This window comes from Magnolia sinica, chromosome 3 (genome assembly GCF_029962835.1).
Source record: "Magnolia sinica isolate HGM2019 chromosome 3, MsV1, whole genome shotgun sequence".
Lineage (NCBI taxonomy): Eukaryota > Viridiplantae > Streptophyta > Magnoliopsida > Magnoliales > Magnoliaceae > Magnolia > Magnolia sinica.
This window is the reverse complement of record NC_080575.1, coordinates 108414428-108432144: the sequence shown is the minus strand read 5'-3', so window position 1 is coordinate 108432144 and position 17717 is coordinate 108414428. Positions and strand designations below refer to the sequence as shown.

The window sequence follows — 17717 nt, the reverse complement described above, 5'->3', positions numbered from 1 at the left end:
CATCTAATCTAATTCCAAGCTTTTCCAATCTTCCCAAACATTGAGTGAAATTGGCATGGGACCAAATGCAATTTCATCCCACCTAATCCCATCTAATACCATGTGCAAACGCACCCTTAAGTGAGGTACAAAATACCGTCTGATTGGATTTGTTGAGTAAACGATGAATGTATATCCTTTGCCCGTGTCCGCACGATGCATTTTAGATCCAGAGTTTTATTAGATGGGCTCCTCCCAAGTGTGGGGACTGACCTAAAAATCAGACGAATCTACTAAGCAACTGAGGCCGTACCTAGCCAACATGGGCAGGCAAGTGAGAGACTTATCAGCAGTCTAGATTCATTGAAAAGGCATGGCCCGCTAATTGTTAGCATCACCCACCGAACCGCTAATTGGGCCCTAGTAGGATTTTAATCAGACCCAAGGCTTAGTGGTCTGAATTCTATGGGGTTTTAAGAATTCAAAAGGCCATCTCTACAAGGATTAGCTGGTGTGAATTCATTTAACATAGCCTAGAGAACTTGATCTAGCCACTAAATGCCGGGACCAATCTCCATTCGATCTGTACAGAAACTAGGAGCACAGTTCTGTGCTCACAATAAAAAAAGATGCAGAGGGCAAAAACTGCAACGAGAAGAGTACCTGATACAAATACTAAAAGAAAAATAATGGGGAGTAAGGCATGTCTACTAGTCTGACAACAACCACAGGTGGGCAATATGTCAACATTCGCTAGCATATTCACCACTGCAAAATACTCCAAACGTTTCAAGATAATTCCCACGTAATTGACTACTTCGAGGTGCATGACATTCAGGAATGGAGAGTAATTTCAAACAAAATATCATAGATGAAAACAGCAAGAGAATCAATCAGATACAGTACAAAATTCCCTCTCATATTTGGGCATCAAATAAATTAAAACAAAAAATCAAGAAATAGCGATGGAAGTTTCCATATTCAATTTCTCCAACCATTTCACATCCCAAAACTGCTTGTAATAGAAGTACAAAAAGCTACAGAAGCAGAAGCAAGTGCGACCTTTTTTTCCCCATTATCAAAGAAGATAGCATATATAAAGGGAACAAAACTTGAATACATATGATAAATATACAAAATGCCATTACCAATAATAATAATAATTATATTAAAAAAAAAGCCTCGGGGGAAAAAAAAAAATCCTCCCAGTCATCTTCCCTCTTCCCGGAAGCTCTGTAACAAAAAAATATGTTACTGGAGACTGAACCCCCCTGAATCACTATAAGAATGTAAAAGGAAATCCCTGGTCAACTTTGAACTATGCAAAATCCCATCCTGACGCAGGAGTATGTGGTGAAAGTGGTCCAGTGAATGCCCAAAACATCAGTTAGTTTCCATTTCATCATCACTATCTCCACTATCATCACTGCATTTTCAGATTCAGACAGAGACTTCAGTGATATACATAAATTAATACAAACAGTAATATATGCACACATATGCATGTGCTAAAGGGTAAGTAGTAATATGAAACTTCCACGTTCTTTCTCTTGCCATGAAAAGGTGTTAAAATCAACAGATCTGACTACATGCCCATGACAAAAATAATAAACACCATCGATGAAATACCTGTGTTCAGGAAACTTTGATAACCGCCTTGCATCCAAGCCCGTGATGTATTTTTGTGCAGCTTGAACATTCTCCGCACCTATTCAGACGTTTGCCCAACAAGACCATAAGTAGAGAGTAGAGACATTTGACCAAAATAAAAAAAATAAAAAAATTTAAAGAATTGAACTGGAATTTGGCGGTTCAGTTTAATAAAGAGGAATGTCCAAATTATACTGATGTCGCCTGGTATTCATCATGAGAAAGTATCCCTCAATGTGACATCACCACAGTTCGGAACATAGGTCTTCAATGTGAATACTACAAGTGTAATTACAATTTGGTTATTCCACTTGATTGAACTAATTAGCGGAATTCACTTTAACAGCACATCCAAACCCAGCCTAACAGCTCGTAAGGAATTTTCAACAATTTGACAAGCAAAGAAAAATAATAGTATGAAAAATAAAAAACCTTTCGTCAATTGGAAGACATGCAGAACACAACGTTCTGCAGCAAGCCGCACTGGGGTGTTTCCATCCTTTAAACACTCTGCAAGTGCTGGGCCCGAAATTGAAATATCGCTCATAACCGCAAAAGGGTTTGCCTGGCATTAATACAGATATGCTTGAATTCAGCAGGCACTACAAGAAACTTATGAGTGCAAGGAGTTCAGAATGAAATATATGTATAAACCATGAACCTTTGCAACTGCTTTCAGGCCAGATAAAGCTCTTCTTCTGACTTCACTAGAGTCATCCTGCAGAGCTGACACTAGCAATGGAAGAAGTTCCAACCTAGCATTAGTGCTCAGTGCTTCATTTTGAGCTTGCGATACTAGAAGCCTTCCCAACGCCTTAGTTGCGGACTCACGGATAGGAAACTGTTTCGACAAAGTCATCAGAACATATGGAGCCACTACGAATAGCATCACCCAAGTGAAGGTTATTATACCTTGTCATCTTTCAAGGCATCTTTAAGGTGGTCTACAACTGATGGGAACACTGGAGACAGGCATACCATGGCTGGGTTGTGCATAAACATGGACGAGAATGAAAGGATGCATCCATGCCTGACCCACCAGGTTGGAGCTGAAACCAAATTTAACAGCAGCGTCATCAGATCAAAGAGCTCGCCCTCCTCCATGTACTGTGACAGCAGCAACCAAACATAAGCCGAATACTAGCGATGAACCAATAAAAGGAGCAAATGAGCCCAAGCACACAGAAAAACAGTACTCTTTACAGAATTACTTTTTGTACGTCATTCACTCCCAAAATAGTTGGGTTAAAAGGCTGTCCAGTCGCAGTTTTGTAATTTTCAGAAGATCGGTACAGTGGCAGTTCTGTAATTTCTGGGAGTTGCAGGAGTCCCAAGGAAAAGTTGAGAAGTAAAGAATTCTGGCATTTGGTGGGGGAATTTACAAGTGTTTTTGGATTTCCAAGTTTGTTTAATTTTTGTAGTAACTAGAATATATGGAGAAGCATCACATATTTCTGTAATCCATATTCCTTTAGTGATCTAGTAAACATAAAGAGGTAATCTTTCAGCTGAAAAGCTCCATGTTGCTTCTTCCTTTCTCTTTTGGGAAAACTTGCAAACTGCAGTTTGCATCAGAGACCGACAGCGTGCCAGCAGAAGCTACTACAAGACTGAGGTAGCAAAATTACAGCAGATCAAGGCAGACTGGATGTTTTACATGAGGTGATTTACTAAGCAGCAGATATAAGCTTCATAAGCATTTCAATATTTAACCAAGTGGATTCGTAGATATATCAGAGACCATTGGCCACCATAAAATTATTTGGATGCCGGGCATCTTCAAAGAAGAAAGCAAAGATTCGACGAACTTGTAGTAGTTATGGTTAAAATGAACCCATGAACAACCCATGGAAAGGGAAAAGATCCAGTTTTAATTTTTGTGTCACCTGTGATATGATTCCCAGTACTCTTGCAGCAGATCTTCGAACTTGATCATCATCGAGCTGTATCAAATCTTTGAGGAGGTTGCACACATGAGATCTAACAGCTTTACTTACGCTCTTACCAGCATGCTTCAACACACCCTTAAGAGCAGTCAGCACAGCCTCTCGAACCCCACCATCCGATTCCTGAACCATCCTACACTTTTAGAAGCAATATGCGACTATGGCTATTCAAACTTGACGTACAATAGGATGAAAAGTAATAAGCATCACCTGCAAAGTGGACAGAAGATCACTAACTAAAGGGTCAACCCTAGTGCTGAGGGCACTAAGCTTTCCAAGTGCAAGGGCAGAACTGGAACGAACCGTCCTGCATTGAAACAACAAGTAACAAATGGGTGAAGATAAGCAAAAGAGGAAGATGAGGAAAAATGGAAATATCACAAACATGCTCCAACCTTGCAGTATCCTTCAGGCATTTGATAAACGTTGTCTGAAGCTGTGGAAGAAAAGGCTTCAATGCAATCCCTCCCTTGCTTATTACGATGCACAAAGTTGATAGAATGGCACTTTTCACCTGCCAAGGGAACCTGTCGCCAATGATCCGAATGAGAGGCCTGTAATCAAGGTCACAATAGTCAGTAAGAACACGATCAGCAGTCAATAACTACGGGATCTCTAGATACTCGAGCAGGTCTTGTGTAAGCAAATGGACAAAGATGAAGGATGCACATATGCACACCCAAAAACATCACCATGCAGAACTTTTAGCAGAAAATTTAATGACTATCATGACCACAGGTACGAGTTCCACATCACACAATAACACAGGTATGGAGAGAGAGAGAGAGAGGAGGAGAAGAAACAAGTGGGCCATATGCATATGATATCCCCATAGTAAAATGTACATGATATGTCAAAATACATACCCAGTTATTGGAACGACAAACTCCTTCAGTGCTTGTTCACTAGTCACTTCAATCAATTCACCCAACCCCTGTGCTGATTGCTCTCTTAATTCAGCCGAGCCACTTATCAAACCCTGGGGGGATATGAGCAAAGCATTATTTAAGTGCCTACAAACCAAAAGTGGTGCTAGAAGATAGCATCCAGAAGCTAGCACACCCAGGATCTCTATCTATGCAGCAAATGAGCATATGTAAAGGTGCAGACACAGCATTTGATTTTACTGGCTGCTTGCGAGAGCATATGCAAGCAGAAAACAGTGACAACTCATTTCCCTTTGGAGTAATATATTAGAAGAACAGGAAGGCTCACACAAGACAGACAAGAAGCTGCAATACTGTCAACTCCTGGCATAGGCTTCCCACTTTAAGTGAAGAAACATGCATCAACTATATAAAAGACCCAACATTGCACCAAAAACTGAAAATGATTAAAACAAACTTAGCCACAGGAACACGCCTGAGATGGAAGCATGATTCGCAGCCTAAGTTGTCAGTCTCAGCCAGAACTAGGTCCTTAATAGACCACGCACTCAGTCCTCATAAGATTCTAGAGCTGGAGGCTGGAGAATGAAATCGTAAAGATAACTCAAAGTTAATCATTTCCCAATAGCAAAGAAGACATTGAAGAAAGTCATCCATGGATATATTCTCCACCTAGGGAAAATGCAAGACCATAATAAGGCCAAAAAGAAAAGCCATACCCCAATAAAAAGCATTGCTCACGTCCAACTTGAAGACCACTCAAGGATCTCTAAACTTCTCAATCAATGATATGGCAACGTGAGATAATATATAAAATTGGACTCAGTAGGGAAAAAGTGCATCGGGCAGAATAAATCTAGAAGGCACTTCATTTGTGATTTTATATCCAATAGCTCTACAGTGTGTTAACTTCTTACACTTCCACCTTACTCAGAATATAGAGTTCCTCCTCTCTTGAATTTATCTGGAACTTTTGTATAGACAGTCAGGAAGAGAAGATAATCAGACACAAAATCTTCTAAACTCTCATTGAGAAATTATCAAGAAGCACGGATAACAGAACATATATATATTTACAATATAAACAGCAACACCATCATATATAGTTGTGCTAATTGTACAAATATGTATAATTCGAATTTACTGGAATGACTCAAAAGCTAACACATGTTGGGGTCTCAAAGGGCATTTTAAAGTTGCAAGGAATAAAGTTTTAGAAATACCTGAAGAAATATTGGAAGCAATGGTTGAAGAGCTTTGGGAAGGCAGAAACCAGGTATAAGGACGGGTCCTCCCTGCAATTCCAATAAACAAGATACTTAGGAATCAAAAGGGTATTGGCCCTCAAAAAATCCAAACAGAAAAGGTTAGCAAACTGAGGAATATTTACTCAAAAAGTATCAGCATAATAAATTCTGATAACATCATGCTAAAAATCACTTTCCACAGAATTGAAAGGTTGTCACTAACACACCTTCCTTTTTCTTCGTTCTTTATCTCTTGCTGTAGAGACAGCATCACGTACTAATTTTATATACGAAGAAAGTACTTCTTTGGGAACTGAGGCAACAACTCTTGCTAAAGCTTCCCAAGCAACCTATTATAGAAAAAGAAAAAGTTTCATAAAACTGAATTGGAACTAGCTATGAACCATGACTTGTCCTCCCAGGATTTACCGAAACAGTTGCTGAATCTGAATCGCTTAACAAAATAATCAGTGTCGATATCATGTTTGGAGCTTCATCAACCAAATACAATTTGCTATGTTTGAAGAAATATCCTATTAGATAGGAAGAACCCCTCCGCATTAAAGCCTGAAAAACAGATACTAAAACAAATAAACATATGAACCCAATAAAGAGTTTCATAAATGCAAAAGGCAATCAATGGGAACAAACCTGGTTATCACCAACACCTTTAAGCAGCTCTGAGATCAATGAGTCCACACCTTCATCATCAATGACCAAAACCACAGTTTCTGCAGCCTTCTTTGCCAATTGTTGGACATCCTAATTTGAGCAAGCAATAATTACATTGAATAGAAAGAATGTCTAAGGAATCACAACCTAGATTGCATGAAACCTGACAGTGCAAGATAGAGGTCAGGAAGAATGTAAAAGCTGTACAAAGATTCATATTCTGATATTGTATGAAGTTTATACGGCTCACAAGCTATTTCTAATTCTAACAGTTAGGAGGCATTCTCACACGAATGCAAAATATGGAAAAGACAACATGCGACTAAATGCTTGGATGCTGAAGTCAAATCCAAGCCAAACACAAAAGGTTCAGGCACATCTTGATGAGTAAAGAGCAATTGGTATAACGTCCCCACACAGAGATGCCAGTAATTTGCCACCGTTGATACTATGAGAGGTGAACTTGAATGGTATATTTTGACTCTCCTATGATTCAACAGAAGCAACCTTCAGATTTCACAATTCACATGTTCTATTCACTCATCTTTTGTTGATTTCTACAGCCATTTCTATGATTTGTCCTATTGCATTGAAGGAAGGGACATAGTTGTATTTGTGCATCCCATTAGCAAGTCCCTATCAGCATTTATATCCTGCATATAGATCCTTTGTTGCGAAATTATCTTCCTCCTCTGGTCATAAGAGGGAAGTTGTATCTCATCCTCTTGGAGAGTGGAGACAGGCTATGGAAGTGAAATGGCTGCCCTTGAAAAAAAAATCATAAGTGACAGATGACAAATTTGCATAGATGCAAATAATAAGTTGGATGTAAGTAGGTGTTCACTCTTAAATATCATCATGCTGGCAGCATAGCTCCTCTGTAAATCAACATTGCATCCAAATGGTTTTACTCAAAAGTCACGGAATTGATTATCTCAAAATTTTCGTTCAAGCTACACTATGTTAGAGTTCTTGCTTGGAATAGAAATCACAACTTTGTGGCTTGACCGAACTTGCTGGGATTTTGAGCCAATTCACCAGGAACTAGCTCCTAACCATGACTTGGCCAACTTGATGAGACTCGTGATGAGTTGGGCCTGGTCATTCGCCTAATAAAGAGTTAGAAGTAAAAGGGTACAGGGGTCGTCCTGTGTGGGTAGCAACTGAGTTAGGAGTAAAAGGGTATGTGGTCACTAGATTTGCTTTCAGGAAATCGGGCGGGTGGGGGGGAGCATGATTTTGGGGGGAGCATGACTTTCTATATCTTTCGTTGGGAGAAGGAAGTTTGACATGGTCAATGGCCATGTTTCTTTGCTCAAAGCGCTAATGTTGGAGGAAGAGGTTTAAGCCACTTTCGACTCAATGTGTGGCGATTAAGGCCCTGGGTCCTGATGACTTTCTAATGTTTCTTCAAGGAGCTTTTGTCATGGCTTTCCATGAATGCATCAATTCCAAAAATAGGGAGAGGAAAAGTCGGTTGGTTTGCAAGCTTGACATTGAGAAGGCCTATGATAATGGGTCACCAAAAGATCATTTTAAGGCGTCTGAGGGCCTCAGGCAGGGGAGTTTTTAGATTATATGCTTGAGAGATTAGGGCGTGGTCAAAGTGGAGGGGTTAGTTCCAGTCTTGAGTGCAATCAACCTCCTTTTCTATCCTGATTAATGGGTCACCAAAAGATCATTTTAAGGCATCCAAGGGCCTCAGGCAGCGGATCCTCTATCTCCTTACTTGCTCGTTGTTATAGGGGAGGCGCTTAGCAAGATGCTTCGTGAAGGGGAGGAGAATGGTTTATACTGGGGTTTCAAGGTTTCAAATTAACCATCTTCAGTATGCGGATGATATGCTCTTGTTTTGTGATGCAGATGTGATTTCAGTGGACGACTTCGGAAAGTCATTATTTGGTTTGAAGCAATTTCGGCATAAAAGATTAATGTAGCCAAAACAGAAATGTTCGGAGTTCATGTTAGTAGTGAAGACCTATGGCTCCACGTGGGTATTTTCGGATGCAAGATGGGGGTGTTCCCTTCAACGTATTAAGGGCCGCCTCTTAGTGAGTTGGAAGTGTTGATATTTATCCTTGGGAGGTCTGTTGACTCTAATTAAAGCACATTTTTCTAATATGCACATGTACTTTGTCTCTCTTGAAATGCCCTAAGTCGGCCTTGGTCTCTTGTATGGGTTTGAAAAGCAAAGAACGTTTTTTTTTTTTTTGGAAAAGGCGCTTATGGATGAAAGGAAGTTTCATCTCCTCAGATAGGAAGAGGAGTGCAAGCCGACTGATACGAGTGGAGCCAGCCTAAAAAGTTTGGGTGTCATGAATCTAGCCCTCTTTGGAAAGTGGATTTAGAGATTTGATTTCGAAGCATGGAGGCTTCGGAGGGAGCTTATTGCTAGCAAGTACAAAGTGTAGGTGGGAAAGTGGTTTGTGAAGAGTTGTTTACTTTACTGAGCCTCTAGTATCTGGAAAGCGATGTTGACGACATATCATCTGGTAAAGGGATTGCCTTTTCACTCGGGAACAGGGATTGCATCCATTTCTAGGTGAATATTTGGTGTGGAGATCGTGCGCTTCAAGATCTTTTCCGTAGAGTGGCTCACCTCGCTCTTGATCGTTTCATTTCTATAGCTGGTTGCTATTCTTATTGTGGTGGCTCTGCAGTGCAAAATCCTCCTTACCGTAGGAATAAGACAAATGAGGAGATTGTTGAGTTCACCGGGTTACAAGATTGCCTAAAGGGTATAGATAATTCATTTTAAGCAGTGGACTCAATGATTTGGATTGTGCATTGATCAGGTAAATTATCTATTTGCTCGTTACTTAGCTTGATTAGTCAGCAACGTCGCATATTTCGCTCTCATCCATTTAATCATTCGTTCTATGGGGGCCCACCTTGTGTGGTGTTCTTTCTTTGGTTAGTGGGTAGGAAAATAGTTCTCACTATTAACAAACTTCAAAGAAGATCCTTAGTCTTCCCTAATATCTGCCTGACGTAAGGTATTCCGTATCAGTAACGGTGGCTGTAATGGTCACTACCATTACCGATACGAGTATCAGTCATAATTGCCGATAAGGGGGCATAACGACCGTTACAACCCCCGCACCGCAATGGTTGAGAATTTTCTTTTGCCCGAAAAAATCTAAAAAATATCTAGAAAATCCAAAATAATGTAAATATTCCAAAGATGTATTCATTTTTTTGTTTTGAACATGTTTATGGTAGTGTAACGGTCCACTCTTTGGTGAGAGCATTGTATTGGGCTTTCTAGTGAATTTGTGAACATGATTATGTCTCTAATGTTTACACATCACAATCAAGCATTAGAACTATCAATCAGGAAAAAAAAAGGCATAAATATTACTTTTTCAATTCTTGAAAAAAAGGCCCTTGGAACTTCTATTCACTCAAATCACTTAAATCTATGATTTTAATATTAAAAACTATAGTAAGAGCGGTCGAAATCTGTTGTAAAATGATATACGAGAGTTTTTAGAATGAGAAAAGTGAAAAAATGACGAGAAATGGATTTTTTTTATAAAAAAAAGTGGCCGTTTTTCAACCGTTACGAGGGTAACAGTCGTTATGCCCTGTAACGGCTGATACGGTCCCAAAAAACCAACTAACCCATTTCTCCTCTGTATCGCGTAACGGTCATGACCGTTTTCTATACATATCAACCTTTACAGGTGTATCATAACAGGATACGAAACACCTTGCCCCGACGTGTATGGAGAATGCGAAGATGATTGACCACCTTTTTATTCATTGCCATTTTGTTCGCAAAGTTTGGGAGCACTTCTTGTCACTGCTTCATAATGAAGACAGTGGAAGACCTTTTCTGGGATTGGCATGGGGGGCATAGGAAAATTGCATGGAGACTCATCATTGTGGCTTTGTTTAGGGCTATTTGAGGGGCTCGAAATGGTCGTTCCTTTCGGAATGAGAGCTCTTTAGTGGAAAAGGTTACTTGGAAAGTTGAGGGTCTTGTTTTAGGTTGGGTCATTTATGTTAATGTAGCTAAGGTTGCAAATCTCTCTTTTCTAATTTTAGTGTTGGGTTGTGTTCTTTTCTTGCATTTCAATAGGTTTCTTAATAAAATTATTGTTATCTCTCTCTCAAAAAAAAAAAATGAAAAAATCAAGTCGTCATGTCAAGGCTGGATAGGTTTCTTGTGTCCCCTGAATGGGTGGAGAAGATGCCACTGGTTTACCAACATGCCTTGCATAATCTTGCTTCAGACCACTGTCCAATTTTATTGAAGGTGGAGGAGGAGAATCGGGGTCTCAAATCTTTGAGGTTTGAGTTATACTGGTTAGAGGTCGAAAGCTACTCCTCCATAGTCAAAGGTTGGTGGGATTCTTTTGAGGTCCACGTCTAAGTTGGGTTAATTTTATATCAAAAGTTAAAGCTCTTAAAAAGGAAGATTCTGGATTAGAAAAAAAGAAGAAGAAGAAGAAGAAGAAGAAGAAATAATGATGGGGAAGCAGCAGGAAGAGATGAACTGCATGTTAAGCAATATTTATGCTCGTGAGATGAAGGCAGGAGATAAGCTATCAGAGCTATCAAATGAGGAAAAGATCTTGAGATCTAAGTTAGCCCAGAGGCTACGGTAGTCAACTAAAAGAAAAGGAGATAGTGTGCTACTTGGTTGAAAGAGGGGAAGAAAAAACGTTAGCTTTTTTCATAACATTGCTAGTATTCGGGCAGGAAACAACAAGCTGAGCAATGTCATGGTAGAAGGTAAGAGGATATAGGACAAAAAAAGGGATCGCCCCTTCCCAGAGGGAGAAGTGAAAGAAGTTCTCTTTAGGGAGAGATAAAGCCTCCAGGCTAGACAGTTCTCCACTAATTTTCTTTCGAGAGTTTTGGGACATGCTTAAAGATGACGTTATGAATTTGAGTGCTATGGGTCATCTCTCCTTGGAAATGGGGCTGTCTTTTATTGCAATCATCCCTAAGATTTCAGGGGTGGAAAGTTTGAGGGATTTCAGACCAATTAGCCTTATTGGTGGATCGTATAAAATCCTTGCCAAAGTTCTGGCGTCCAAATTTCGTGGAGTTCTTGGCAGTGTTATCTTTAAGAACCAAGGCGCCTTTGTAGAGGGGAGGGTAGACCTTGGATAGTGCTCTTGTTCCTCACGAGTGCATCAATTTAAGACAAGGGCTAGAGGAGGTGGTTTGAAAGTGTTTTTTAAAAATAAAAAAAAAATTTAAATACTACTTTATTAAGGGCTGACAACCAAACGAAAAACAAAAGATACAAGCGAAAGGGAAGAACAAGAAGAAAAAGAAAATCACAATACAATAGCCTAGCGGCATATAAACCCCAAGCAATAAAGAAACCCAACATCTAACTAAGGCATTGATCATGTAGTTCACCCCGAATGCAATTTGCTCCCATCATTGAATCAATGATCATTCTGTTCCAACCATGTACTCCATATAGTAGCAAGCATCGAGAGGTTCCACACACGAAACAAATCTTCAATAGAAGCCACCATAACCCATTCACTATTGAAGGCATGAAGGATTATGCCCAAGACTTCCCAAGCAAAAGAACAAATGAAGAAAATGTAGTCCACTGATTTCGCATCCTTATAATAAAGGAGACAAACATTGGTGAGAATCATCAATGTTTTACGCAGATTGTCAATGGCCATTGTTCGAATTATCTCTGATATTATCGAAATATCTCTATTATCTTTATATCCAGCTCAGCGATACCGATAACATTGGTATTATCAGAAATTCCAGGTATTAGCATTTAGCAATGTATCGCTAAGTATTGCCAATGTATCAATATCACTAATGTAATCATCAATATTTTCAACTGTGTAAATTCTAGGTGTTGCTTGTATTGCCAATGTATTGCCAATTTATTGCCAATATTTTTGCCTATGTAAATTCTAGGTAATTCTTGGATCATTAGTGTATCGACGATATTTCAATACTATCGCCAACGTATTGATATCATCAAAATTTTGTTTATTAGAAAAAATTTATTTCATTTTTTTTTTTCATAGGCACATGGTTCAATGTAGTGTTCAATTTGTAATTGATAATATTAATAAAATCTAGATCAGTGTTTTCAGTAGCGCAGGTAGCATAGTGCTCCAAAATCGCTACGTAGCGTAAATTCCCTGTAGCGCATGCTACATGGGTCATGGCATACGCTACGGACACGTAGCGTGTAGGGCGGGTAGTGCGCGCTACCTGTTTTGATTTATTTTTTTCACTGCCGTAAATGGTGGTGAACTCACACCACAGCAGTGTATTCGACAGCCAGCCCTAAATCGACGTTGCTTCCTCTCCCCCCTCTTCAATCTTGCGATCGAAAGGCCCTTCTAAGGGGCTTCTTTGGCCGATTGTTGGAGACTACAAGGAGCTCCATTTGGTGCAGTTTTTTCCACAATGGAGAAGAAATGACGAAGAAATCGGATTTCTCCTATTTCAGTTGCGATCGGCTATGGAGCTTCAACTTTTGCATATTTTATTAATTCAATCTCATCTTGAGACAAAAATAGGTACGCACGCTCCTTTTTTTTGAATTTTTTTCGATGTACAATGAAAATAACTTGGTATTTTGAGTTTTTTCTCATTTTTTCCCTTTTAAAATGCTGGTTACTGTGCGTTTTTTTTTTCTTTATAATTTTTTTCATTTCCTTTTCAATATCTCTGTAGATACAGATTTTTTTCTGTGGTATGGCCCCCGTGGGGCCCACTGAGATGTGTGAAGGGGTGGATTTGCATTGTTTTCTATGTTGTGGCCCACGTGGGGCCCACTGTGGTGTGCGTATGTGTGGTATGGCCCACGTGGGGCCCACTGAAGAATGTGACATTTTTATATTTTGCTTTTTTCTTGCTATTTAATATTTATTATATATATATATATATATTTCTTTTAATAATAAAAAAATAGAAGTATTGTGTACCTTACGCTACACGCTACCGCTATTTAAAACACTGATCTAGATACTATTGATATCGCAACATGCGAGATATTGACAATACAATCTTCCGTTTCCTTTCCAATTGTTGATGATTTCTTTGTGAAATATCATGTGTCATTGATATTTTGCAATATCGATGGATGTTTAGATGGAAGGTTGGATGGTTAAATAGGCCAAATGGGATGATTGGACTGATTTCTTACAACAACACTTGCTTTTAAGGCCCCATTAAATGGAAAATTGTTATGTATGTATTTTTTTTGCAATTTTTTATTTTTAAATATGAAAATATGTACATTTTAACATCTCTTGAAGTTTTGCTGAAAATTCAACTGCTTTTAACATGTTTCCGCGCATTTCCGGTTATCAGTGATATTGATATTGTTTCTGTATCCCTGGCCAGAGAAACATGTAGCGATTCCGATACTTCGAACACTGGCTAGGATACAGTTTTTCTCCACCAACCAAGCAAATGTAGCCACTTTTCGTGGAGCACCCAAGAACCAAACTAGGCCTATATGACAATCAAGTGCTTGATGAGGCAAATGAGTAAATTTGGAGTAAAGAGACTTCACAAAAAGTTATTATGGATGGGTGGAACTTCCAAACTAGAGAATCCGCCACCCGTGGCTGATGCGGACATTAGTGGTGCGCCCTTTAGAGTGTACCAAGGGAGGAGGCATCGCTAACAGAGTACCAGAGCGGAGGAGTTGATGTGGATGGATGATGGGTCCATCACACTTTCTGATGCGCTACGAGCGCAGGAGCGGCATGACTGCACCCCGACCATAGATCCATGGGTCGGATTTCACACCCTACCACACGGGGGTTCACCCCGACCATAGATCTATGGGTCGAATTTCACACCATACTACATGGGTGTTTTAGTTTTGGACTTTTTTTGTTATTTTTCTTGTTTCAGGGGCTTTATTGCAACTTTCTTTATTTTTCGTCTTTTTGTTATTTTTCTTGTTTCCAGGGGCTTTAGTGCACTTTTACTTTTTCCATAGCTTATATATACGTTGTGAGGAACCCTATTTTCATTATTATTGAATGCATAAGAATTCGTCTATTTTCTTCCTCTTTATTCAAGAGAATAGGGTTTCAGGATTGGCCCTTGGGTGTTGAGGATTCCACCCCGATTTCAGGTTTCCCTCCTTCTAAGATCTTCGAGGTGAAGGTAAGAATCATCCTCCTCCTTTTCTTTTGACGACAAAGGACCTATACCTTCTTCATCTCGAACCCTTCATCCTTCACCCATTTCGTTTCTCTCTGGATACCCCTTTCTAGTTCGAACGGAAAAGAGAGATGGTTAGTTAGTAGAATCAGATCCAAGCTTACTCGTGGATTGACTTATGCTAGATCTGGGATATCCTCATATCCCGAGGTCTTCCCTTTTTACTGTTTACGTCATCTTATGCTAAGGGGCATGATCTTGACAAAATAACCTCATCTTTGTGTTTAGATTTACCTAACCCCTTTGTTTGGAAATAGTTAGTCAATTGGTGTATTTATTTGAATATTCTTTTAACCCTATTATACATGCATCTAGGGTTACGTTATCACATGTCCCTGCATCAGTGGCACTGACCTAAACTCCTTTCGGCAAAGTACGAGGGAAGCCAATTGATCAACCTCCTTGTCCCTCAGATTACATTTACAAGGACCGATCCCCCCTTTAGTTCACCGATAAAGCAATTCGCTACAGATACCTTTGGGACCTAGCTCGACCCGCGTGACCAACTCTGCGTAGGGGTCATATTTTGTTGAGTTAGTTAATCTTTTTTTCCTAGGTTTTGTTGAGTCCCCATATAGATCTAGGCCATATAAGGTAGTTGCATTGCATTGGTATCATCGTTTTTACCATTTCCTTGCACATAGATCTAGGACCATTCACTTGTCATTCCGAGTATGCCCACGCACACTGGTCATGGGTTCGGTCTCCATTACACCATGGACTCCGATCAATTTACCAAGGCTATGGAGGGCCTAACTAAGAAAATGGATCAACAATTTCAAACCTTGAGGGATAATATCGCGCAACAGTTTGCGCATCAGGATGGTAGGTTCAGGCATCTAGAGGAGAGAGTTGTGCATCTAGAGGCTGGTATTCCAACTGCCACTATAGGTGGAGCCCAGGCGACCCCTAACATTGGGGTTGTCGATCAGTCCCAAGTTGTGGGCCCTGATCCGCCTAGGGATGGTTTGGACGCAGACCAGGCCCATGGGCCTGGCAACAGATATGATAGGGTATATCCATTACCACCCACACACAATCGTGATCCTGTTCTTCCCGCTCAATGGGAGGGCCATGATGAGGTGCGTCGTCAGCACCCCCAGAGATATCATGAGCATGAGGACCCTGCTTCTAAGGTCATAAAGGGCATCAAGGTTGACACCCCCAGTTTTGATGGGAGATTGGACCCCAAACTTTTTTTTTACTGGTTAGCAGACATAGACCACTTCTTTGAGTGGCACGGTCTACAAAACCCACAATGAGTCAAGTTCGCCAAGATGAAATTGGTGGGCCAAGTAAAACTATATTAGGGGAATGTGAAGCATCGTCGTGAGCAATCTGGAGAGGGGCCAGTTCTCTTTTGGATTGAGATGAAAGAGTTGTTGCGAGAGAAGTATGTTTCCCTTTCTTACAGGCAAAAACTGCTGGATCAATGACACATTTTGCACCAAGGATCCATGACGGTGATGGAATACATCGCTAAGTTCGATGAATATATGATGAGGTGCGATGTGGATGAGGACCCTACTGTGGTTCTCTCCCGTTTTCGTATGGGCCTCAGGCCTGAGCTTCAGCGGGAGCTCACGCTTCACATGGTCACCAGTTTGGAACATGCTTATCAGGTGTAGGAATTGGAGAACTGTGTGCGCCAGTCCAATGTGAGGGGGATTGATTTTCGACCTACTATGCCTAGAGTAAATCCGCAGGGAGCGAGACCTCAGGTCGGAATTCAACCCAGAGCTCAACCTGGTACACAACCAGTCAACAAAAATCGAAGTAATAATATGGCTGGACCAAGTACTAGGCCCGCGATGCCAGGGAAGTGCTACCACTGTGGTGGCATGGGTCACATTGCCGCCTAGTGTTCAAATAAGGGTGGGTGCATTGCTTTTGTTTCCGAACACCCCACAAAAGAAGAAGTGGTAGATAAGGTTGATGGTGACTCGGGTGATGAGGAGATCATTATCCCCTCCCTTGACCCGGCTAGTGATGCCGAGGATGATACCGTGGAGACTATCCCACTTGTAGTGGTGAGGTGCGCCATGACCCAGATGAAGGAAAGCGAAGATTGGCGCAGAACCACCATTTTTCGCACTTACGCTAGTGCGAGCTATGAGAATGTAGTTTCCCCAATTACTTTGAGTTGCCTGGGGTTGAAGCCAGTCCCTCACCCCAACCCATATAGAGTTTCTTGGGTGGATGCGACATCCCTCCCTATGACCTAGTGATGCCTTGTTTCGATTGAGTTTGGACCATACAAGGACAAGTTGTGGTGTGATGTGGTCACGATGGATGTTGGTCATATCATCTTGGGAAGGCCATGATTCTATGACAAAGACGTCACAATATTCGGGCGTACGAATATTGTGTATTTAAGCATGAAGGAAAGAAGTTTGTCTTGAGACAGCTCCCTCCCAAATCGTCAACGGGAGCAAAAGATGTTGCAGCCCTAGGCGGTCCTAATAGTCAAAGGGCGCCTCAATCGAAGTCTCTCCACATCATAGATGTTAAGGAGTTTGAGAGAGAGACTAAGGCGGGGACTATGGTGTACGGCCTACTGGTTAGGGAGAATACACCTGAGGTTGCTATAGCGATACCTCAGGAGGCTTGTCCGGTCCTAGAGGAGTTTCGGGATGTCTTCCCTGAGGACCTCTCAGACGAGCTTCCACCGATGCGAGACATTCAGCATGCGATAGATCTCGTCCCAGGGGCGACCCTACTAAACCTCCCTCACTACAGAATGAACCCCACCGAGTATGCCGAGTTGAAGAGGCATGTGGATGAATTGCTTAAAAAGGGATTCATTCGTGAGAGTCTGAGCTCGTGCACTATGCCCGCGCTTCTTACACCCAAGAAAGACAATACGTGGCGCATGTGTGTTGATAGTAGAGCCATAAACAAGATCACTGTCATGTATCGGTTTTCCATCCTGAGGCTTGATGACATGCTTGACATGATGGCCACCTCTACTATCTTTTCGAAAATTGACCTCAAGAGTGGTTATCACCAAATTCGTGTTCACCCGGGAGATGAATGGAAAACTGCCTTCAAGACGAAGGACGGGTTGTACGAGTGGCTGGTTATGCCCTTTGGGTTAACCAATGCCCCAGTACATTTATGAGGGTGATGACCCAGGTGCTGCGACCCCT

General features: G+C 40.9%; 1 protein-coding gene across 2 annotated transcripts in view; it reads right to left on the bottom strand.

Moving 5' to 3' along the window:
- Nucleotides 1-931: 931 nt before the first annotated feature.
- LOC131240628 (protein ILITYHIA) overlaps nt 932-17717 on the bottom strand; it is a 103273-nt gene continuing 86487 nt past the window's right edge. For both annotated transcript variants that reach the window (XM_058238970.1, XM_058238972.1), the window contains exons 48-60: nt 6361-6471; nt 6139-6276; nt 5937-6059; nt 5686-5757; nt 4442-4554; nt 3971-4129; nt 3786-3882; nt 3516-3698; nt 2542-2736; nt 2291-2470; nt 2062-2194; nt 1609-1687; nt 932-1405 (exon numbers count right to left, since the gene is read on the bottom strand). In XM_058238970.1, the coding sequence (XP_058094953.1) occupies nt 1363-1405; nt 1609-1687; nt 2062-2194; nt 2291-2470; nt 2542-2736; nt 3516-3698; nt 3786-3882; nt 3971-4129; nt 4442-4554; nt 5686-5757; nt 5937-6059; nt 6139-6276; nt 6361-6471 (1626 nt within the window). In that variant the 3' untranslated portion in view covers nt 932-1362. The remainder of the gene's footprint in view (nt 1406-1608; nt 1688-2061; nt 2195-2290; nt 2471-2541; nt 2737-3515; nt 3699-3785; nt 3883-3970; nt 4130-4441; nt 4555-5685; nt 5758-5936; nt 6060-6138; nt 6277-6360; nt 6472-17717) is intronic.